This window comes from Tyto alba, unplaced genomic scaffold (assembly GCF_018691265.1).
Source record: "Tyto alba isolate M040663 unplaced genomic scaffold, T.alba_DEE_v4.0 Super-Scaffold_13, whole genome shotgun sequence".
Lineage (NCBI taxonomy): Eukaryota > Metazoa > Chordata > Aves > Strigiformes > Tytonidae > Tyto > Tyto alba.
The window spans coordinates 1232102-1257176 of record NW_024881275.1 but is presented as its reverse complement, the minus strand read 5'-3'; the positions used below and the strand labels follow the sequence as shown (position 1 = coordinate 1257176).

General features: G+C 44.2%; 2 protein-coding genes across 3 annotated transcripts in view; one reads left to right on the top strand and one right to left on the bottom strand.

Annotated features, from left to right (window-relative positions):
* FAM81B (family with sequence similarity 81 member B) overlaps positions 1–17047 on the top strand; it is a 34576-nt gene extending 17529 nt beyond the window's left edge. Inside the window, exons 4-8 of the mRNA XM_032993085.2 lie at positions 3090–3219; positions 6160–6266; positions 10289–10424; positions 12646–12841; positions 15279–17047. Coding sequence (XP_032848976.2) covers positions 3090–3219; positions 6160–6266; positions 10289–10424; positions 12646–12841; positions 15279–15385 — 676 coding nt within the window. The 3' untranslated portion in view covers positions 15386–17047. The remainder of the gene's footprint in view (positions 1–3089; positions 3220–6159; positions 6267–10288; positions 10425–12645; positions 12842–15278) is intronic.
* A 2344-nt stretch (positions 17048–19391) lies between these two features.
* TTC37 (tetratricopeptide repeat domain 37) overlaps positions 19392–25075 on the bottom strand; it is a 51041-nt gene continuing 45357 nt past the window's right edge. For both annotated transcript variants that reach the window (XM_032993087.2, XM_032993086.2), the window contains exons 40-42: positions 23568–23698; positions 21756–21879; positions 19392–20257 (exon numbers count right to left, since the gene is read on the bottom strand). In XM_032993087.2, the coding sequence (XP_032848978.1) occupies positions 20180–20257; positions 21756–21879; positions 23568–23698 (333 nt within the window). In that variant the 3' untranslated portion in view covers positions 19392–20179. The remainder of the gene's footprint in view (positions 20258–21755; positions 21880–23567; positions 23699–25075) is intronic.

Below are 25075 nucleotides of genomic sequence, written 5' to 3'. Positions count from 1 at the left end.
CAACTTCTGGAAATGCCAAGCCTTGGCTGCATACCTGTCCCCAGCTCCGTGGTTGAGGAGCGAGCCAGAACTGACAGGCATTGCCATTACCTTGACAATTAATATTCTGATTTTTTGCATTTCTTTGATCTTGACTTTCAGGACTTTAAATGCCTATGTATATTAGAGAGAGACCGGAGTGGCTGGAAACAAACGCATGTGTTTGTATAATTTACATTTACTGAATGAATAGAAATCTTCCAAATGCAAACATGCAATGAGAGTTTTCCTCTTGATTTGTGGCCTAACCTTCATCCAAGGCTATCTGGGATGGAATGAGCCTTAAATGGAGCCACTGATCTTTCTCACAGCAGATGATTCATCCTCCTGTATCCTGCCATGTGTAAAGGATTAATGTGGATTAGCTCTTGTAATTCAAATTGTGTCTGTTCTTTTACTCTACCTTTCCCTGCAAAGTAGACAGAGACTTCTTGCCAATTACTGATGTAATTATCCATTAATTCTTGGACCTTCTGACTACATTTCTACACCGTGTAAACATTTATGCGTCAGGTAGCCGTGATCTTTAAGAAAAACAGCCTTCAGCATCTCAGCAATAGTGGCTTTCCCATTGAATTAACTATATTTTATTTGTATTCTAACTCTTAATGAGAATTCCTGTGGGCATGGAAATATGTATTACAGTAATAAGACTTAGGTAATCAACTGTAAAAAAAAGGCACACTTCTGATAAATATTAAATCATTCTCTTCAGCCTCACCAACAAAAGACTAAATGAATGCACAAATGCATAAACAATGCACTTTACACAGATGGTTATATGGTGTTTACTTTTCTTGTGAGCGTTTTTGTTTCTCAGAGAAAAAGTCCAGCAGGAAAAGGACCAACTAGACAGCCAAAAGCCCTGGTGTGTATGCGTGAGGTTACACGACCCTTCGCAAAATTCAATACTTAGTCAAGTACAGCAGCCCATAATATACTGCTCCCCCCGTGACTTTGGAGGATAGAGCCCCTCGGGCATATAGCAGGTAGCTGTGTTCCTCTCCGTAAATGCTTTGATACAGCCATCAGAGCCTTTTAGTTCTTCACGCCCCATAATTCGTACGCAAATCTCCGGGGAGCACAGCCTCCGCCCCGCTCCCAGTGCCCCCGCGCTGGAAGCCGGGACCCCCCACCCCCAACCCCCCCACCCCCCAAAACTGCAGAACATCTCCAGCCTGGCGTATCGAATTAGAGCAAGACTTCAGCCGTCCCCAAGCCCCCCGCTCCCCTCCTGACGGCTGTGCGCGCAGCGGTGAGGGTACGCGGGGGAAAGTCAGCTCTGAGCAGTGCTGGGGGGGTCTTTGCAGAGACCCCCACATCTGCAGGCCCCCCGGGGTACCCAGTCATGCACCTGTGCTTGCACTAATCCCACGCTGCAAGCCTGGGGTTTGGGTCCTGTCATCAAATCCTCTATTTTTGAGTATTCTCCGTGTAGAATATTCAGGTTTCTTTCTCTTGTAACTGAAGCAATGTCTTGCTACAGCTACAGAGCCGTTAATCCTCCTCCTTCTCACACTCTGCTCTTCTGGCAAAGCCTTGCAATTCTTGCCCTCCCTCTACAGATCCATGCTCACGCTTGCAGATATTTTGTACATGTTTTCCAAATCAATGTTTCTTTTGATCAAAGGTCTGACCTTTGTACAAAGCCTCTAATATCTGCAGTAACTTTTGTTTTGTTTTGTTTTGTTTCCTTGAGCTACACGCTCTGTAAGGTGTATCACAATATCTAAGCATCATCAGGAGATGACAAAAGGCTGGTCTATTTAAGGTGTCAAAACTTCCCTTTAGAACTTTTATCTGTCAACAGCACTGGATTTGTTCTGTGGTGGTGCTTTGGAGGGTAATTTCTCTGGCATTTTAAAACTTAGCTGTTTTCCTCGCTCAACTTCTATTCTGTTATTTATATTAAATTGTGCTCTACTTTGTGGCCTGAAGGTATTTTCTCCCACACTCTTGTCCTACCTGCAGTGGGGCTGGCTGTTACTCCTGGGGGCACAGCGTGAAGGAGGGATGCAGAGAGGGAAATCTGTGTCTCCTTGTTCCTCTTAAGTGTATGTATAATGTTATATGTATATTTAAATACACACTGAAGAAAACCTTCTTGCTCATGTTAAAAAATTTAATATATTTTTATATATCTATTTACTTATATACATATATACTATACATACACAATGTGTGTGTATGTATATATATACACACACATATAGATGTATATACACACACATATATATACACAAATTTTTATATATATATATATACATATACACACACACACGCACATACACACACGAAAGACACGGGTTGAAAGTCATTCATTCTACCTGTAAAGGATAGCTGGTTGACTGTTATTCAATCCCTGGGCTACTCAATTAATGCCACCACTCAAATAATTCGTTTGTCCATTTTAAATGCAACGAGGTATTTCTGTGGATGCGACCAAAAGACTTCAAACAGCAAATGTCAAATGCCCCTTACAAAAGAGCAGGTTTGTTTTTTTTTTTTTTTTTAATCTAAAAGTGACCTTCCCCAATTTACGGGTCCAGCTGGTGGAGGCTACAGGCTGGGGTGCCTGTGGCATCCAGAACCTGGCGGTGCTTGGAGTCCAGATTAGCTTCTTCATTTACTCTTCGGGTTTAATTTAATTTATTGAGATTGGACGGTGGGAAGTCAGGGGGGGACTCGTTTCGGCGGGGTGAGTTTGGGCGGCTCCTGCAGCTCCCCTGGACCCCGTGGGAGCTGGTTTGTGGTACGAGGAGCCCACGGGCATCACGGCCGCAATGGTGTGCACACTGTGTGTGTCCCCCCCCCCCCCGCTTCCTCGCTGCCCCTTCCAGCAGCATTTTAACCGCCAGTAATACCTGGCAGCAGACTGGGGATCAGGGATGTTCCACCGGAGTGTCTCTGCCTGTTTTGCCACTCGCTGGGGTGGTCCGGGACGGGGCTGGATTCGGTCTGGTGGCAGCACGTGGAGACCAGCATCTGCCTTGTGCCGCCCCCCCGGCACCCCCCCCGCAGAGGCTCTGCTCCCCCTGGTCTGGCTGCAGATGCGAGGCGAGCATGGCGAAGCTGGCGGGAGACGTCGGGGTCATCAGCCGCGAGGCCCGGGAGACCGATAAAGAGATTTATGGCCTTCGCTCTGTCCTCAAACATTGTGTCGGTGATGTCGAGAAGAAGGTGAGTAGAGAAGCCGGCAGCGAGGCACTTGGTGAGTGGTGACCGTGCGTGTATAGGCGTGGCTTCTTTTCCCAGCTGCTGAACAGTACTGAAGACTGATATCAGGATTTTTAATTAGAAAAATATGTTTTCCGTGATACTGTGGAGGCAGAGAATCAAATAATATTTTCAGTTCAAAGGGACCTCGAAGCCCCCCCAGTGCCCCCCCCCACCCCGGGCAGGGCCCCCTTCCAGGGGGCTCCCAGCCCCGTCCAACCTGGCCTTGAACCCTTCCAGGGAGGGGGCAGCCACAGCTGCTCTGGGCACCCGGGGCCAGCGCCTCACCCCTGCACAAGGAACAATTTCTGCCTTATGTATAACCTAAACCTACTCTCTTTTAGTTTAAAGCCATTACCCCTCGTTCTATCCCCACACCCCCTGACCCAGAGTCCCTCCCCCCCTCTCCTGTCCCCCCTTTAAGCCCTGGGAGGCCACTGGATGTCATCCCTCTGGATGCCACCCCTGCCCCCCACCACACAGCTTGGGGTCGGGGGTGAACTGGCTGAGGGTGCCTCGATCCCAGCGTCTGTGTTGTTGACAAATCCAGTAGACAGTACTTGGTCCCAGTACGGACCCCTGAGGGGTGCCACTTGTCACCAATCTCCACCTGGTAGTGGCATTGTATAATAGACGTAAGGCAATAACAGCTAATAAAAATATTCCAGGATTTGAGGGATCCTCAGATCATAAATAACCCATTACTGCTTCTCAGTATGATTAATATTCAAGTGCATCTGGAAATTTCAGTTGCAGGCATTTTGGAGGTAAAAAAGGCCATTTAAATCCTTTGTTTTTTCTTTGGTTTTAAGGTGGTGGCAGGGAGTCATCTAATAGCATACATCTAATTCCATATTAATTTTGGTAGTATTTCAAAGCCTTTTGAGACAGTAATGCTGGAAAAGTTTTGTCAAATGGTGTTTTATGTGAGAGTGGTTTTTTTCCTCCATCGAGAAAGCCAATAGCAGGTAACAACTGTTATTGCCTACTGTTCCCTATAACTTGCTTTTCCTTGCATGAGGATCACTACGCTCAGTAGCAGTTTTGGAGCCTCTAGCAGGATCAGGAGCATTAGCAGTAATATTGTACGAGAACCCAGCTGTACTGGAAAATTCAGCTTTCTAAACCTGCAGCATGATGGCTCACTGCTCCTGCTCTGAACTAAACATCTCCCGTACCTGCCAGGATGGAGCAGATGTGGGACACTCAATTTCTCACACACTCTGGTATTGAATATAATCTCTTTAGTATATTTTTACTGCATCTTCTGCTGCACAAGACACAGTCCCAGTCATCATGTAACGTGCCTACCCAAGGACCAAGAAGGTGCTCTTCTCCAGGGAAAAATTTCTCATGACAGAACTTAAACAAAGATACCTTACCTGGACTTCTGTTAAAAGACACTCTGGACATCTGTCTCCTTGGATACCTATGAAAAACATTCTTCTTCACCTGGAAACAGGGAAGAGAGCAGGTGTGTGTGTGTGTGTCAGAGTTGCATGAAACAGCACGCAAAGTAATGTGAAAATGAGGCAGGGTAGACATGGAGCGGGATGCAGAAGTAAATTGTTTGGCTGAAAAGCAAAAAAATTGTCCTCACTTGATTGTAGGAGAGAAGAAAATAAAGGATTTATGAAAAGGAGTCGTTCACTGCATTCAAGGAAGAAGGTACCAACTCAACTCAATGAGTCTTTTTGACATTGACGTGCCACAGCTACCAAGCGGGCGGTGGCATCTTCTTGCCAGGAATTTTTCTGTTCATTTGGTGTAAAATCTGTGAAGAAAACCACTGAGATTTCGCATCCCCTTTCATTTATTAATTAACCAGGGGTAGGCAGGCTGAATCCCTCATCCCTCACATCAGACTGCCCTTCAAGGTGAAGTGTCGACTTGCAGCAGCCGGTAACGTAGCCCAGACTGCACAGGAAAAACTGCTGGAGGGCGAGGTCGTGTGAGAAATGGGTTTCTGGTGGCCTCCAGTCTCCCGAGTCACTCGCCCTCCCTCTTTCAGAGGCACACGGACACCCAACTTCTCCTGAAATAGCGGCTGGAGTCGCTGGAGCGCCCAGTGTTTCCAAAAACTGTGCTGCATCACTGATGCGTGGGGGGCCCCTCAGCACCACGGCTTGGCACTGACTGCGCAAAGTCAGATGTGTGCAGGTGGTGGGCGGGCAGCTCGGTGCCCTCGACTCGCCAGACCTTCCATGGGCGGGAACTGCAACTCTTGGGTGGGGTGTTTCCAGCTTTTCCCGGCCCGTAGGGCCCAGTGCCCTCAGGCCACCCCACCGCGTGGCCGTGGCCGTCCCTGCAAGACGTGGGCTGCTCGGCTTCGCCTCTCGAGTCCACCTTGTCCCCTGCCTCCCAGCTGAGGGCCCTCAGCCCGTGGGCCGTGTTGGTGAAGCTGTCTCTCTTCCTCTCACCCCAGCAACGGACGACCCCATGAAAGGGGGCATCCCCAACCAACCAAGAAACGTGGGAGAGCCTTGGGTACGTGGGGAACCCCCCACGGGGCTGCGCAGGATGGGGATGCAGACCCCAGCCCGGACATGGTGGGGTGGGGGGAGATGCTTTGAAAGGGGGGTTCCCCCAGGTGCCATCCTAGTGCTGCAGCCACCGAAGCATCTGTCACTGCGGGTGAGCCTCTCCTCCCTCCGCTCTTCTTGGGATGCCCTTAGCCAAGGCTTTGCAACACACGCGCGCTTTCAAGGGTTTCAAGTTTTCAGCCTTAACTGAATTAAATTATTTATCAGAAAAGTTCATTTTTATGTAGCTGCACCTCAGTGTTAGCTGTTTTTTTTTGCTTTTTTTTTTTTTTTTTTTCCATGCTTGCAATCAGAGTGCGTATTTAAATGTAAGTGCTCACAGTCTGGCTCATAAAGGCATTCTCTGTTGAATTCTCATTAGGTAATGCAGCTATTAGGCAAGATAGAGACATCCAACTCTGATCAAAGCTCAAATTTAAAGACAGTCCGGGGAGATCAACATCATGAATTGCAACTTCTGGATTTCAAGTAGGTGTTGGGGGGTTTTTCATTATGATAATTCACACTGGGTGTTTTAGTGTGATGAACAGGTTGCCATGAAACAGCAAAACAAACCTGTTAATTAGCATCCATTCAAAACACAAAGAGAAGGTTAATGAAGATCTGTGCCATAAAATAATGAAAATACATAATGAAAGTATATTGTCTTGCAAGCTAATTGTTAAAATGAGGCACTAAATGCCACCCTGTAAGAAGAAAGGTATGAAACCAATTAACTTTCCATACTTAAAAGAAAGGCACCAAATACAAAGACGCTATTTACCATTATAATTGGGGATAATTTGTGACTTGCCTAATGCGCAGAACATGACATTTTCTTTTGCACCCTCTGCCCATTTCTGAGAGAGATGCCCGGGGCAGGGGTGCTGCTGATGAATAAAGGTGGGCACAAGGCTAGTGTAGCTGCACAGCCTCACGTGCCCACAGATTTGTAATTTATTTCCTTCTTTCTTACCCAGTACGTTTTTCCTATTCTATCTGCATAAATATTTTTAGGGTGCCATTTTAATCTTGATGGGTTTTAGAGAGAAGGGAGCTCCAGGGAAGGATGTGATGAACAAAAGTATCCGGCATCCATATTCAGAACAGTGCAAAACAGCCCAGCATTGAATAGCAGAGCCAGCACAAATAATTGAAAATCTAATAATCCTGCAATAATGATATTTCAAAGGCAATAGTTCCACTCCTTAAAATGGTGAAGTATTTGAATAAATAATTATTTTAATTAAGATTTTATCTGAAATGTATTCAGAAGTAAAAAGTCAAGAACTTTAAACAGAAGAAAGTTCTCATCAAGAGAAGAGGAAAAGGAATTGGGGTTAATGGGGAAATAACAGCTAAAGTGGGCAATGAATTAAAATAGGGAAAAGGGAAGAAGGAAGAGGGAGACAGAGATCAGTGAATGATGGAGATCAAGGTGATGTGAAAGGGACAAGAAATGACCCCAAAATAAGAGGGAAGGAAAAAACAGAACAATGCCAGAAAAGAAAGAAATTGTCAAACTGAATTGAAGCAAATGCTGAGTTTCGCAAAAGTTAATGAGACCTTACTGAAATTATCAGAAATAAGAAGCTCGAAAAGATATGGCCTTCAAGACACTGAGATGTGCTGGCATTGTGCGTTTAACATAAAATCAAAAATACTTATTTACTAAACGTTGAGCTTTTATTCCAGTTAATATAAAATTTAATTAAAGTAGCATGCCCTTTGGGGAATGTCTGTCTCCTTTTTTATTGCTCCTTTAAAAGTCTACCAGATTTATGTATTCTTTTTATAGAGCTGAAATAAGATTTAACTTCTGGAACAGACTGGAGCTTCTGCATATAACTGGCCATGTTTAAATCAGCTTTAAAGCTCAGAGTTACTTCTTCAGTTGACATGTAGCTGTCTGGGATGCAGTCGTCTTTGACTGCGGGCTGGCAGCTGTATTGTAAAAGTGAAAGTTTATATTGTTATTGCAAACCAGATGAATTTTAAACGTATTCCTGGATTTCATGGGAGTTGTGTCTTGCTCAGAAATCTGGTCCTTCACAGAGGAGTGGGTGCTTCTCTCTCAGGGTAGGCTAGGTTGGAATAGCTGCATTCAGCTGCACAAAGACAATTCGGTTGCCAATAGGTCTATTTTCACATGGGAAAACTTATTGTAGCACTGCTGGAGTGTGTCCTTATTAAATATCCACACGTATCCCCTTATTAATATTTCAGGGCTTTGCTGAAAAATGGCAAAATCATCTGCCTCTGGAGCGTCACTCCTGGTAGATATATTTCTGTAAGCTCCATGCAGGAGGGGTGCTAAACAAGGAAAGAAAAGAAAACATGATCGTTTTATTATTAAGAATAAATGATGTAATAATACAAAATATCAATATTACTAATGATAATTGTATTATTAATCATCATCTTGTCACTGTCAAGCCTGTCCCTCGAGGCAGGCCCCAGCCACCTTCCTCCTCCTCAGCAGAGCCTCACACCAGCTGCGTTTTGCAGGATTTGCATCCCAAAGAGACTGTTGTGATCTTTTTGGCCTGAACCACACAGGCCGTGCAACCTCACGTAACCTCTAGTGCTCAACGCAACCACTTGTTAAATAACTTTTTTATTAAGTCAGGAATTTTTGTAGTTCCCCCTTTTCTCCCCAAGGCGGAGTTTGCCAAATCTTTTCTAAGTTGCCTAAACACAGGCTCAAATAATTAATTTTTATGTTGAAATATTTCTTTCTTCCCCCTTTTCCAGCTTCGGAGAAACTGAGGCAAAGTCAGACGCTGGCTGCCAACTACACAAAGTTTCGTTTTGAGCCTTTGAACAAAGCTGTCACTCATGGTTAATTCATCTTCACCCGTTAAATGATATTCCCTCAATTTGCTCAGTGATCTTAACACGAAGAATGACGTGACAGCTTTGTTTTGTGCCTGACGGATTAAAATCTCCCGATTCTCCCTCTATACATTTGAAAATGACCACACGGAAGGTCTGTCTGAAGAGGTGCCAGCCCTGTAACTGCCGGCTGTGAGCTGGAGCCCTCGTGAGCACCGGCCCGTCCGCTCCTCCGTGGGCACGGACATCCCCCACTCATGACCATCAGCCACGGGGTGGGCAGCGGTGGCTTGGGCAGAGCGCTGCCCCCATCCCTGCCTGGCCTTCCAGAACAGGGTTTGGGTGGAGATCCCCCTTCTTCCCGGCGGGTGTCTCGCCGTGGGGTCTGAGAAAAGCTCAGTGCTGCTCCCTGTCCCGCGCTGGGGTCGGATCCTGCTCTGGACCTTTGGCGGACTATCACAGCATCCTTTTATTTCCTCGTGAGCAAAGATTAGTGCTCCAGGAAGCAAACTCTGCGTGCGTGTTCACACGTGCGTGGTAGGACTAAAATTAACAAACTCGATACTGAAAGTTTTTATTCTTGAAAAATCGAGTCTTAGAACTACTGAAATGAGTAATAGTGATAAACTGACATAACACGCTGCTTATGTAGAAGATCTTGAATAGACACTGTCTATAGCAAACTGCAGTAACGTATCACTGAGAGAGATTTTGCTATCATTAATTTTTTTTTTTTACCACATTTACAGTGACTGCTGATGGTAATTATCACCTCATTAGACTGATACAGAGCTGTTATCAATCACCAGGTATAAAAACCACTTTAACTCAAACACCCTTTCAAAAATTGGTATCAAATATTAAGTATAGCTATAAAATCCTGCTCTTTACCTGCTGGTTTGTATCCCGAGGCCTGAACAAATTTCCAGTGATTGTTTGCACACAAGAGTGTGTTAGAAATTAATACAATTACATTAAAATTTTTCCCGACACTCCTGTAAGTCAGGTCATATGGATAAGCATGGAAATTTAAATACATGACTACAACTTGGACCTAAGCTCACGTCTTGCCATGGTTCATGCTGTAAACTACATGTTGCAGCATAAGAAAAGCAAAATCTAAATCATATAGTTCCCTTTAACTTCACATTTTGCAGATTTGATCCCACTCTTGCCTGCAGTTCCCTGTCTCCTCCAGGAGCCGCCTGCCCCATTTGCTTTGGGGGGGCTTTCATGCTTCTATCCAACTGCTGCCTCAAAGGCAACACTTTATTCTCTTTTTGGTTTAGTTATAAACTTTTTTTGTCCTTATGAACTTCATTTTCAGACCACGAGTGATTTTTGCTGCTCTCCCCAATGCCCAGCAATGAAGTCAATGTTCAGTGGGATAGTGTAGTTTCTTCATCCACTTTGAACAGAGTTAATGCAAACGGGAAATTAATATTTTTCAGCCCTCAGATATTTTCCTAAAGTAGACCACACTACAGAAATAACATTCTGGCACGTAGGTGCAACCTTCAAGGTAAGGATTAATAAGATAATTGAGTTTAGGGCTTGTTAGGAAGCTATTGAGGGGATTTGGAGTAATTTGAACGATTTACTCAAGTGGCTCAAGACTCCACCATAATATTGACTAAGCCTTAGTCTTGTTACTGAAAAAATGATCATAATTTTAGGTTGGCGAGTATCCTAAGTGACTTCAGGGATCAGATGCAGGCCCATCGGAAGTGGACGGAAGCGCAGCTGGCACGGTCTGAAGAAGATCAAGCCCAGCGCAGGCACCAGCTGCTTAACTCCGTGCAGGAGAGACTGGTAAGAGCCCCCAGGACGGCAGCGCCGGGCACTGGGGTGGCTTCCAGCCCCCCCAGGACCCGGAGCGAGAAGCACCACTCCTGCCACCTTGACCCCACCAGGCGCCAAATCACACACACACAAAAAACGAGATCTGAAACACAAAACCAGGTGCCTCGGGGCACGGCCAGAAAAAAATGGAGAGTTATGGAAAGCGTGCAGGCTATTTTATTTTGGAAGGGACACCTGGAAGTCATAAGGTTCAACCCCTGGCTCAGACAGGGCCAGCAGCAACGTCAGGGCTCGGGGTCTCGTCCGGGTGATTTTTATTTGTGAGGATGGAGATCCTGCAGCGCTCTGGGTGTCCCGGGGCATCAAGTCTTGCATCACTTCACATCTGTGTAACCCCAGCGTACCCAGCAATGGCATTTTCCTGTCCCAAGGTGAGCACCGGTGCCACCACGGAGCACCACCCCGTTTCACTCATCGGCAAGCTCGGAAGACTAAGGGATGGTCTGCGCAAATTCTGAAATTCTGCCTGGTTTTAAACAGGGACAACCCCTCCCCACCCTTTGGCTGGCACATGGAAAGGTGGTGTGTTTCGGCTCCACAGCAGCGGTTACCACTTGGCACGGGACCAATGCCTTTTAATTAATTCCTCCACAGCTTTTAAAGCTTCTCCTCCTTTGCTGTGTGCGGTTCATTCCGCTTCAGAGTTCAAAAGCAATCGAAACACCATCGTCGTGTCTCAGCACCAGGACGAAGGCTGCTGATCAAAGACCAGATTCAGGAGTTGCTTGGAACTCAAACACTCCTGAACTTTAATCTCCGTTTCTTGTACTCAGTGTAACCAATACTTGGCGCGGCCAGGAAGATATTAAGAATATTTCTGACTTGTCTCAAAGCTGCTGTTTGAATTCCCTTCCTCCACTAGTAGTTTTTGTGGCTGTTTCACAGAAAACACACCAATATATGTGGTTAATCTGGCTTCAGGGAGACCGCTGTGTCAAAAAAAAAAAAAAAAAAACCAACCAACCAACAGAGTTAAAGGAGTGTAAGCTTTCAAAGCCACTCTTAAATAGGTCGAATAAGGAATGCATTTATTTTTCTGTGTAGGCATGCCTGTACAGAGGCACGCGTGGTGGTTCTCTGGGCGTTGTTATCTCAGTGGAAGCCCAGCTCAGAGCCCGGGAGCTGAAGGAAACCTCAGCATGGAGAAAAGCAGTTGGAGATGAGCTTCCACCTGCGCCGGGAGGGCGCTTGGCCCTGCTCAGCCGCGGGCCCTGCCTTCAGCAGAGCCCCACCGACATCCTTTGTCGGGCTGAGAGGATGTGTGGGGCCGGGGCTGTGGGGCCGGGGGGGGTGATGATGGACCCGGCGGGCTCCGTGCTGGTGATGGAGCAGTTTTGGGAACGCCGAGCAGCAGCCCGGTTATTTCCCGCAGCCGACATCAGCCGCCTGCACCGCGCGGCGATGTTCGTAAACGCGGGGCCAGCTTCACCCCCTCCCCTGCCAAACCCCGCTCAGGTCCAGGCGGCTCTGCCAGGTTGGCAAACACCTTCCTCGGGAGGCAGAGCCGGTGCCCTGGGGCCACAGGAGTAAAGACAATCGGGGGGGGGGGGTTGTGACCACACTGACCAGATTTATTGTTGACCAGGGAACTCGGTGCGGCTTGAAGGCCAAGGAAGGGGTGGGAGGCTGGGCGGAGCAGGTTTGAGCATGCCTCCGAGGAAGGGGAACTGCCTCCAAGAGCTGTGCTGAGCTCAAAAGAGGGAGAGGAGAGCTCGCCACCCCCCTGCTAGGCAGCTCTGCCAGGGGCTCAGCCTCCTTGTGCATGCCAGCAGCTGAGCCGGGTTTACACCGCGGGGCTGCACCCCGTGAGTCGGGAAGTCTGGGCTCGGGATGGGTGCACGAAGGCCACCTGAAAGGGGCTGCTTGGGTTCCCAGCCTCACAGCGCAAAGTGTGACAACCAACCACGGGGTTGAAGTGAATCGATCAATAAAACAGCAATTTAAAAAGTGCCTTGGTCCTGGCCCAGCCCCAATTTCCCAGTTTATTTGGTTCAACGGGGAAGAGAGGACTGACACATCCTCCAGGGTATCAGACCTCACCTGCGTTTATTCAGTGCTGCCACGCATGGGATTGGGAAGCAAGACCAACTGAAAGGCTGGTCGGCAGGAGGGAGGTTAATGTGGGCATACATGAAGCGTCTTACTATAAACCTGTGTTATATTTTTGAAGGAAAGAACAGAAAAAAGAGTGGAAGAAAAGCTCCTACTTCTGTCACTAAAGCTAGAGCAAATGGATAAGCCGCAGAAATACGAAAAGCAGTTGAACCAGATGAAAAGTGATGAAAAAAGCCTGCATGCAAGAATCACCAGATTTGAAAGACAAATGTTGAAGGAGCTTGAGGAAATCCAAAATGAATACAGATCAGGTGAGGATGCGCTTTCATGCAATTAGTTTTTAAAATAAATTTCTACAGTAACTTGCTGTTCCAGAAAAAACTTTTCAGTCAAGACAGAAAGACATTAAAAATGATGGTTTCTCTCTCCCAGAGCCCATATACAGAGGTGTGTGGGCTAGCTGCTTGTCTTTGCAAACAGCCAGCGTGACATTTGCATTCAGGTTGCTTTCTCTTCCTAAGAGTCTCAAGGTAAGATAATTTAAAAGGCAATTTCACAACCAGCTCTCAGACTTTTTAGAGCACCTGTTTCTTCTGTAAGCAAGGAAGGCACAAGTCATTCCCTTTTGCACAGATCCTGCTGCTGAGACTGTGTTTGATGGTTTTGTACCGTTTCCACCCTTTACTCCCCATTCTCAGCCAGCAGTAGCTGGAAAAAGAGGCACCTGGATGAGTTACAGCTACTGGGCTCTGACCCCGCACTGTGGAAGTGGAGAGGGGAGCGGTTAGGTAAGACAGCAGCTGCTTCTCATGGGGACAGTCACGTTGGTGGATCTCTCAGAGCACGAACCACTTTACCAATCTGAGATGATTCTGGCTGTTCAACATTCGGCAGCAATGAGAAAGGCTTTCACCTGGCACTGCGCACATGGCCTTCCAAGGAAGGTTCTGCCCACTGTGTAACCCATCCTGTGTCACTCAAACCCAAACTATTGTAATTCCCTCCACTTGCAGCTGATCATGGAAATACTGTGGACACATCAGTTTATCCCAAAAAAATAAAAAATAAAAAAAAATCACTCAGCCCTCTCTCCAAGGGAACAGATGGCTGAAAATCATTACACAAGGGCTTCACATCTTACACGTTCTCACTTGAAACTCAAGCGTCTGGTTGTCATCTTCCAAGCTGTCTGTGATCGAGGACCCCAGCTCTTTACTTCAGCTCCAATTCCTTCATCATCTGCAGCCCACCTACGAGCCCTGCTCCAAGGCTGCAGCAAACCAAGCTCTAAATTAGCCAGGGTCTGTGTGCAGCTTGACACGGGAAGGCTTGGCTGTCTACAAGACCGTCTGAGTGAGCACAAGACAGCATCTCAAAGAAAGCTGTGGCTAAGAAATTTCAGAATAAAAGAGTCTGGTGCTGAAAGGGGAGAGTTCTTAACTTCAAATTCCCGCCTGCAGAGATTAATGACAGAAGAGATCTGTTTATACCAAACTCCAGCCACGCATGTGCTCACACTCAAGTCCAAGGATTGCTCTTTCCCCTGCCCTCTGGCAGGGGCTGACCCCCAAAAAGGTGGGAAAAAGGGCCAGTGAAGAGGTGCAGAGCAGCATGAAGGGCACAGAGGCAGCCTCTAGACTGCCTGAGCAGCTGTTTGTGCTTCAGCACAGATTGGCATCTTGGAAATCAGAGACATGTCTGGAATTTATAAAATTCTAAGCACTATGCAGTGATTTGGTTGGACACTATCTAGACTGTAGCAGCGACAAAATTAATCCATATTAAACAACTGTTCCAAAAAGAAAAAACAGGTCATCAGCTGTCTTGTTAGGACAAGCGCTTTAAGAAAAAAACAAAGAGCAAGAGAATTAATTTTAATCCACTGTTAGGCTGCTTGCTTGCTAATACATTAGCACCTATGCGACACAGTGGACAAATGTAAAGAACCACTATGTTGTAATTTGTAAATTACTGCAATCTGGAAACAGCAAGGTATCAGTAGTTTACAATTCTACTATTCCAGACTTCGTTGACAATATTTGACAGTACAGTGGTCCCAAAAAGGTGCATCAGGTGCTCTGTAGCTCTCTTGGAAAGAGCGTGTCTGTACACTCCCACCTTTCTTGTTATACACCCATACACAGACGCACAAACACTTCACCAGTGAAGCTGAGCTCCCATTCTCCCAGAAGCACACGACGAAACTGTGTCCATCTCAGATGAAGCACAATTCTTAATTACAGTTGCTACAACTCTGGGAGATCGTGGCACAAACCCTGGTATCTGGTGGGCAGACTGGAGAGCAACAGTGTCAGTGGCTGATGGGAACACACAGACTTCAGCCCAAAGTAAGGACTGCAGGCGTAAGAAAAACAAACCACAACAAAACCTCCAAAGCTCAATGAAAGAACAATAAGCTTTAAAGCTAACAATACCCTTGGTTTTAAAGGCAGACATAGTATTTTCTTTAGTCCGTACCACAAAACTGATGTCAAATGCAGTTTATGGCTATGCATAATCATACTTGGAATTGTCCAAGGTATTGGGAGATATGACTCCTACAACAAGGGGCTTGCAACCCAAGCAGATAATGCATGTCTGCAGTATTCAATAAAATGATGAAATAGATTGGATTTAATGTGCCCTGTGTTAAACGTGGCTCAGAAACTTTTGCAAAGAAAAAAGAAGAATCTTTTAATGTATTGAAAGCAGCCACTCTTTAATTAATTGTTCCTATTCTTCCACCAGGATTTCAATCCATCCATGAGTCTCTGGAGCTGCTCAAGCAAATACAGAACACAAAGCTGAAACTTGAAAAAAAGAAAATTCAGAAAGACATGAAGAAAGTCCAATGAAAGTGACCTCCCTTGGCTGAACAAGAGCAAGCCGTGTCCACTCTTGCAGGCGCTCTCTCCAGTGAGAGGCAGCACTGAGTTAAAGGAAGAAGTAGGTTTTACACTCATCTGATGTTGTTTTTCCCTGTCCCTGTAGGATGTTATTGCTAGCTATGGTATTGTGCAACCACAAAAATAACAACTCTGTAACACCAACAGTAATTTTCACACCAGTTTTACCACGGAGTACTTCACCGTAGAAGAAAAGTTAAACTTTAAGTATTGACTTAAAATTTTACAAACGCACTTCACAAAAAAGCATTCATAGCATTTAAAGGACTTCCAGAAGACAAGCACTCAGTCATCAGTGATGGCTATCCCAGTCCTGACATAAGCTAAATCGGTTTTAGATTAGTGTAACTACTGAAATCAGGTCTAGTAAATACCTCCAGCCACACACAAGGTTTATGTAGTAATAGCATTATGAAAACTGGTATCAGAATATCTACTGATGCATGATTTGCATCTATTATAATAAATTACTGGATTAGCTAAAAGTTGCTAATAAATTGGGTACAGGTGACAAAATGCAAGTTAATTATTAACAGATGCGTTATTAAGAAGGTTTATTTCTCATCTTCTCTGTTTGACTGAATAAAAGTTAGTGGTAGTTTGCAGCGGAATGCTCAAAAACGTAACTGACATTGTGAGTTTTGTGTTGCTTCAAAAACCAGGAACAACAATCTAGAAATAAGGAGAAAATCTCTGGGAGTAGGGCAAAAGAAACACAGCAGAATAATTTCTCCACAGAAGCTAATAGGAGTTCTTTGGCAGGGAGGCCAAAAACGGTCACAATGCAATTGCAACAGAAACCTGAATTTCCATAGTACATTTGTTTCCAGAAAGCCCAATACCACGCAGTGTCCAGAGAAGAAAATTCAAAAGGGATCAGACAATCCTCCCGCAATAATCCCAATCTCCAGCCTGTTGTGCTTTTTGCTTTACAGAAAAGCAGGTTTCTCAAAGCCACGGATTTCACGTGGCTTCTCGGAGAAGCCAGACCTGCACGGCGTGACAGCCGAAACCGAAGGGGCGCGGTCAGCCGGGAACGCCACCTCGGCAATTAATCACGTCGCTCCCGCAGGCAGAAACTTTGTGTGTGAACGTATAAAACCTCCTCCAGTGAGTAGGAAGTCCCAGAAATCGCTCCCCTCCTGCAAAAGCCAAAGAACAGCCGCCCAAGCCGCAGACGGCCTTTCTGCACGGGAACGACCCCCCCCCCAGCCCCACGCCCGCCTCCAGGGCTCCGCATCTGTCGCGTTTCCCACGAGCAGCAGGAAAACAGCGACTCCAAAACCCCAACGACTTCCAGCAGTTTCTGAGCTACTCTGAATCCGTATTTCGGTCTCACTCGACATTCTGCCCGTTACGGGGGGGGCTCTGCTTTCACTGTAGATGTAATGTCCGTTACTCACAGCGAGACGTTTGGGGTTGGGGGCAGCCTCCCACGCTCTCCCTCTCGAGCTGCTTTGGGGAACTCCTGCTATTTTTTGGTCCATGTACCTGGCTGATGGTGAAGCAGCAGCTATAGCACGGCTTGGGGTGCATCTGCCTCCCCACCGAGCACCCTGGATGCCGCGGTTCTCGGTATACCGAGGAACAACAGAAAAATGAAATACAAGGTTATTGATGAACTTGTTTCTAAAAGCGCACGGTATCAAAAAAAAAAAAAAAAAAAAAAAAAAAAGAAAGAGAACCAGCCAAAACAACCCTGAGAGTCTGAACCTGTAACAAAGGACAGAAGTATTGCTGCACATTTCCTAATTTATCCATCCACCCACCCATCTATCCATCCTTCCTTCTACATGGCAGGACAGCACAACCCAATGTCGCTTTGTCCAAGCACTGACTCGTGTGACTATGGCAGAAGGGTCTGAGGGCCTAACTGTGAATTCAGATCACACATGAATATATATTTGGAACGTTGCTATTGTTTGGATGACTTCACCGCATGAAGGAGTTATCTCAGTAGTCATCACTCCAAACTGCGACCAAACTCAAAATCACCTCTCTCCCTTGAGAACACTAACCTTACTAAAACTTTTATTTAACTGTCGGTTGTTCAGATAAATTAGTGAAAAACAAATTAACTGGGAGAGAATGAAAGCTAAATTCTGGACATCCAGGATGATATTCAACTGGGCTATAGGATTATGGATATATTTTTCCTTGCAAAGGTGCACTTCCAGAGCATTAAAGCAATTCTCGAGGGTTTTATATCTAAGAATTCATATAAAAGGTATCAAACAAAAGCAGCGGGGAGAGAGAATTACAGTTCTCTTGTTTTTCTTAAACTCCCAAGCTTAGGAAGACTATATAAATTAATACAATTGCCCACTGTATTTTGTGAAACCATTTTGAGAGAAATTCAAATGTTGAGTAGAAATCCTATCCAGCAGTTCTTGGGAAATACAGAGAATGAGATGAACACACATAACCCAAAGAAAGAAATAAAATTCTCAGGAGCCTTTGTCTCACAGCCACGTAACAGGAAATGTAAGAAACGTAAAATCCTTCATATCTAAAGCAGCAAAAGGTTCTACTTTGAAATTAATTAGATCTCATTCCATTCTGCTTTCAGCATAAGCCAACAAAATAAAACAAATTACAGTTGGGGAATGTTGTTTTTTCCCCTTCAGAGTTACAGCAGCTGAACATACGACTTCCCAGGCAGCAAAATCCACAAACAACTCTCTGTGCCCCAAATCAGCGATGCATATGTGCCTTTGCACAGTACTTTGCATTCTAAAGCTGAGCTCTACAATAGTATAAAAAATAGGGCTGTCTCAACCTGAACGAATTTAGATGTGTTTTCAGTGTTACAGCAGACTTTCTACAAAGTGCTGATTTTGTAGAGGCTGTACATTGTTAAAAAAAAAACGAGGAAAGTAAGACTTTTACCTCATATTGTTGGATCTTATAGAAGTTTAAATTTAAACTCATGTTCTCTGAGCACTTTTCACTGAGTAGGTGGTAGCGATATGTGTTCGCTTTTTTTCCTGCAGGGCATGTAATACAGCTTTGGGCTGTATAATTATCTTGTTCGAGGAGTTCATCTCTGATCACAGTGAAAGTAACTTCATGGTCTTCTGAAGAGAAAAAACACTCTGCTATTTTTTTTCCTTCCTCATCGGGAATATTCACAGTTGAGTCTATTACTCTGGCCTGCTGTTACTTGCCTGTTCTCCTAGGTGTTAGAGAGTATTTAAGGTTTAGTGCTGAACAAAGCCCAGGCTAACGCTCAGAGGCATTCCTGCCTGGTGCATTAAAAGGGCAGGCAGCTGCTTAGGGTGCTGTCGTCAGGCTGGTGATGATGGCTCTCCCACCACCAGAGTAGGAGGCACAAATATCAAGACCATACGCCAAGGATACGAACAACGGGGCTGTAAGAACTCTTCCAGGCTTTTAATAGCAGCAAGCTAAAAAAAGTTACAGAGAGCCTTGAGAGTCACGAGTCTGGCTTTTGCAACGTTCCCTTTTAATATTTGCAGTTACTGATAGTTCAAGACTATGTGACAGCAGGCTGTGAAGGGAACCACAGTCAATCTAAATTTACCAAGAAGAAGTCTTTTTAAGGAAGGTCTTTTGCACTGAGATGGGTGGGAGAATGAAAGTGTGGGAGACAAGGAGGGATTCTTGCCATTCAGAGAGGTTTCTACTCACCTCCGCAGAGCAGAAACCCCGGCCTACCGAGCTCAGTTTTCCTCTTCCAAATGCGAGTGGCACGCTTGTGTCTCTCGCCTGCTTTCCGGAGATCCCTGCACGTGGCCGGTCGCAGGGACGCACACCCACACCCCCGGCGCAGCACGCCGCGGAAGGGCCCCTTCTCCTCTGAAACACGGGGCCGTACGAGCCATCGGGGCGGACAGCCAGCAATTGTAAGAAACCAACCCAGGAAACAGCCGTCGTGACTCTTGTCATCGGCGTGAAAACCCTAATGGCGACACTAACAGAATACAATTGTTGCTTTTTTTTTTTTTTTTTTTTTTTTATTTTCACATACATAAAGGCAAAATAACATCACGTCTTTGGAACCACTGTCATGTTTCATCCAATTAAGCAGTCAGCAGTAGAATTACCGAGACATAAATAGAGCCTGTTATACACATTTATAAATATGACCCTGCCCGTGATGATCACAAGTTTTTTTTGATGGGAATGTTTACTGAAGCCTGCAGTTAAGAGCATACACTGATGTAATGGAAGATTAGCTAAAAAAAAAAAAAAATTTAGAAAAGTATGAACTGACACCACATACAAAGTTTCAAGTGGACCTGGGTCTCAATTGCAAAACAAAGTGTATCAGAGGAACACAGGCATTTTAAATCTCTGAATATTTTACAATACCTGGGAGAGAAGAGTTTGCTGCTACCTAGCTAGTAAGACTCTGTGCCAGGAAAACCTTGCATCACTGACTGCGCAGTTAATATTGTAGTTCTCTATGTGGCCCAGGGGGAAATACAGACAAGCACTCTCCGTTGTGAATAGCAATGAAGTTTCAGTGAAGAAGAAAACAAAAGCAAAATTCAGGGGTTTCCTTCCAAATAAAGTACATTGTTATGGTGGAAGCCATGTCAACAAGAAAATAACCTACTTTTGTTCAAGAAAAAGTTAAACTAAAGACAAAGTTGTAGATGATGCAACTAAAAAAACAAAGCCAGACACAAACAAATAAAGCCCAAATCACATACGCTCCTGGACGATAGACTGATTAAGTTACATGGATGGAACATTTTTCACTTCAGATAGTCCATACTAGGCACTTGATGACAATTTCTCATTTAGCTCCAGAGTTCTAACATCTCCATTAGCTTTGGCATTTTCTACAAGTACCTGCAGAGAAAAACAATGAACAAATGAGACGTTCATAATTTTATTGTTAGCATTTTACTGGCAATCTCAAATGCATTTCACTTTCTGCTATGCGGTTTCCCTATAAGATTAAGTAACCCATAAGCCCGGATAGGAAATATTCAGCATTACACATCACCTTGCTTAAAACATCAGGCACTTAAAACCCCCACCCTGCAGTGACTTGCTAAACCAGCAGTCACTTGCAATGCACTGCTACAGCACCATTTGTTACTTGAGGCTGAGAACAAGTTTGACAAGTAAGTTACCTGCTGACAAAGAAACAACCTGAGCTAGATGAGACCTATCCCCCTGCCAACACACACTTGTCTCCTGCTAGCACATTAGTATAAATCTAAATTTGCCAAACAAGAGCATTCCCTGCAGCTACTTAAACAAAACTGCCACGCTATCCTTTTTCCTCCTCCATTTAAATTTACCCTTCCCTGATTTATTTTCCACAACTTGTATGTGCAGCTTTTCTACTAGTTAAAAAAGCTCCCATGACAGCCTAATGTTCACAGATGTTCATAAGCTTCTGGCAATTCTCTTATAATCCACTCACATTATGCATATTAAAAAGGAAAACCATTAGGTAGCATCAAGCAAATCTTTACCCATTATTATTATTGTACTCATTGGCAGAAAGTACAATGACTTTGCAGAAGGCAAGTGATCACACCAGGATCATCCAAACTCATTAATTCTAGCTTTTTTATGAACCTGTATGTCTGTGTATGGATTTTTGTCAACGCTGAGCCCACGTGATGTGCTGTACCTCAAAATGTACTTTGTTACAGATTCAGAGCCTCCCCAGGGAACAGCAGTTAATCTGGGCAAAAGAGCTCACCATGCCAGTGGCAGCAGTGAGGTTATTAGGAGTTTGAGTAGCAAAGTGATTCCAATTACAAGACAAAATGAACCACCTGCCTTTGCATCTCCTGTAAGAGCTGTGCGGATTTGTGAGTTTGACCAAATCCCTTTGTGAAGTACTGTCAGAAACTAATGTGCCATTTACTATGTACTGAAAATAATGTACCATTACAGTTATAATAGAAGGCTTAAGTACAGAAAGTACAGCACTCTAGTGTTCAAACCTTCTGGGTCAAGGACACCACACTGTTCCAGAAAGGCTAGAGGAAATTAAATATTTTAAGTGCATTAATAAGTTCTGGTAAAATTCTGATAAAATGGTCCTCATGTCTACTGGAGAGTCACTAGTATAATTCTTGCCAGTTTGGATTATAGAGAGATTTTACTGCTTGTTTTTCATTACTATTGCACAGAGGAATGGAAGACTTTCAATCAAACTAGATGCTTCAAAACAGGTACGTTTTGTCAGTATAGAATCCTTACACATTGCAACCTCTACAGCAGGCAAGCCAGCAACTCCCTGGCTCCCCTCTACCCCACTTTCAAGTGGCAAGCACAATATTTAATGTAAACAGACTGAATTTCTGTATAAAATGAACTGTCTTACATCTATTAATTCATAATCATCTTTGGCATAGAGATGTCGCAGGAGGTACCAGCGTGCCACTGACACTATGGTGTCTGGATTCCCCGGTTGATAAACCACTCTTTCCAACATTCGACGAGTCTCCCTGGAAGCACAACCAAAACACAGACCGAAACACATGTAGCTGAGGAGGCTGCATGTAAGGTACCAGTATCACAGAGCAAGCAGCAATGACCAAGAGTAACATAAGGGAAGGTCCTTCTTTCCATACCACCCAGGAAAGTGAGGGAGTGGATTGTACATTCCTTTGTTACCTATGTAGTTGCATCTAGAATGCGGGGGAATACTGCCACCATTATTGTGCTTCATACTTTACACTCAGGTTAGTGCTTCAGCTGGCAAGTAACCCAAGTTAGACTGACATAGCAGGTTTTATCACTGCTGCAATAACATGATAAACATCAGGATATCTGTGAACTCATCACAATCTCCAAATTCGGTATGTGACCTGCTGAACAAGTACAGCAGGTATTCTGTTTAAGACATTATTTATGAGATAAATCTTTTGAAAGACAGTGCACCTGAGAGAAGTAGGTACTACAATAGATCTTAATAATCCCAACAGAATTTAATATTATACACCAATATATTTAATCCAGGTGTTCACAAAAGGTACTGCAGTTCCTGCAATCACAGATGCAAGATGTGAAACTGCTGAAGAGAAGGAAGAGTGCTACACAAAGGCTGAAATTCCATTTGGCTGATACTACCTTCCAACACCACCAGGTTACACCTAACCAAGACATTTTCAAATTCACCGTGTCATTAGAAATCTGCTAAAAACTGGCAATTAACTTTAGGGATGTCACATTAATTCAGCAGGAGTGCATCAGCTTGGGCTCTTGTTTCAAGAATTCTGTCCTTTACAACCAATGTGATTTACCAGTACACTGTGATTTAACAGGCTGTTGAGAGACTACATCTGGTTTTGGTTTGCTATTTGTACTCCAGATCAATTTCTTGTTTCAGGATTTTGAAACACCTAGGCAGATCAACTAGATCTGATATACCTTACTGTTCATGTAAATTAACATCTAAAATTGTAGCAAGATTGATGTTAATTATGTTCTCAGCCCAATTTTTTTATAATCTACAACCATCACAGTCACATTAGGCTGCCTAGAACCTTCGTAAAAGCCCACAGATAAAGTAAACCAGTTTGTTAGAACTACCTATAAAACCAGATGAAATTATTGAACAAAATCATCACAAATATTCCAGTTTTCCATAGCTTAAACACCATAAAATACAAACTCGACTTAATAAACAAACCCGCAAAGCAGGAGGCTTCCAGCCTCTGTCCCCCAAATCTTCCTCCCCTTCCTCAAAAAGCCACAGTGAGCACCTGGCTGTTCAGGAATGAACACAACTGTGACTGTGAACCCAATTTGGGATCAAAATGAATCCCAGCAGTAGACAGGGTAGTGATGGCTGTTTCGACTGTGCTATTTAACAAGATCTTTGAGAATGTATAGCCTTCATGATTAACTTATTTAGGCAACATGCTATTAAAATTAAAGCTGTCTTACAGCTGCTTTTCTCTTGGTATGAAGGTCATATACCTTTTTTTGAGAAAAGAAGGAAGACTGCTGCTTCCTGCTCCCCACACTATTAACCCCTTCCCTGCCCCCCCTCCTTTTTAGCTGTCAGACTACTTCACAAATTAAATCTTGTTTTCAATTTTCTTTCGGTTCTTGGAGTTAGATCTGGGGATAATGACCACTTGTACTTCTACACAGTGTGTTCCACTTCAACTTAACAGATCATGCATACCTTGCTCCCATTTTGCGATTATACTGCAGCAGCGCTTGTAGGAGAACTGCCAGGGGGCAAGAAGAAAGTTTCAAAGCTTCAGTTGTTGCCTCCTGAACCAAGGATGGCCAGTGCTCATCTGAAACATTAGCCTATGATAAAAGGAAAAAAAAAAAAAAAAAAAAAAAAAAAAGAGAGAAAAAAATAAAAGGCTTTATTGTTATGCGCAGTTGAAATCAGTTTTTGTTCCCAGCCCTCTAGAGAGCAGGTTTAATTCAAGCTATTCTGAGTTATATAAAGTATTTGGCATGTTAGAAGGAGATTTCTTAAACAAACAAACAAACGAACAGTGGTTAGAAGAGGCTGGAAAAGTCACATTAAATATTCTAGGACAAGCTTTGCCAGCAAATCACTTGCTTGTTTATGCAAATAATCCTTTTATTTTCTCCATACATGTTTTAGTAATGCTTGTTTTAACCACAAACCTTTGTCTGCTCTTCAGCTTGCCAATTTTGATCCCATGTACAAGACTACTCTAGAATACAGAATTTATCCCCAGAAGTGACATCATATTTTACCAGAAGTGAAAACCAACTCCAAGATGGTAATTACCTAATAGAGTAACTATTGAGCAAACCCCTGCATTTTTTGGCTTAAGAAAAGTCTTATTATCCCCATTGTGTCCAGATAGCATTAAAATTACTGTATTTGAAGGGGTGCCCAGATTTCAATTTGGACAGATAATTGGGAGACAAGCAATTTTCAAACACAGAGTTTTCTTGGATCTAAGCAAGGTTTTCACCAGGCTTCTGCACATTTCATTAAGCCACTACAGATTACAGAGGCTGAACAGAAATCCACTGATCAGCTGTTCTGCTCATGCAAAAAGTAGAGATGAGATAATAAAATTCATACTAATTACATTTTTAATCAGTCTTGTATATTCTCAGACAATTCAGGCCAGCATTTGAGGAAGTAGTGTTAATTAAGTTAGAGGGTACCTTGTGACCTGTGGAGACATTTAGGAGCTAAAGGAAACAGGGATCAGGCCACTAGAAAATGGACAGAATAATCACAGGAGGAAAAATCCTGACATTTGTCAAATTCTGCCTTTTGAAGCACACGGCTTGTGAGAAAGAAACTTGTCTACACTGAGGGGAATACCTTTCCCCACCAGGAACAACAGCATTGCAGCTTTATCCTTGGTAAAACTGCCTTTTCTTATATGAGCACTCAGGATATATGGGGTTCCTTTGCCCAACTTTGATTAAGGGTCTTAGCTCGACCACCTGTTAAAACACATGAAAAAGCATCAGCCAAGATCACAGGAGCATCCACCTTTCTCACCAGGCTTTACTAAAGTCTGGTAGTGTACTTCAAACTTCTAGAGTGACAATGCTTAAAGAGAACAGACACTCGCCAAGAATTTCAGTTATGTTCACCTGGCCCCTCTGTGCAAGGACTAGAATAATTTTCTTTATACTACAAGGTAAACTTCCTTTAGATTGTCTTTATACTTCCAGGCATGG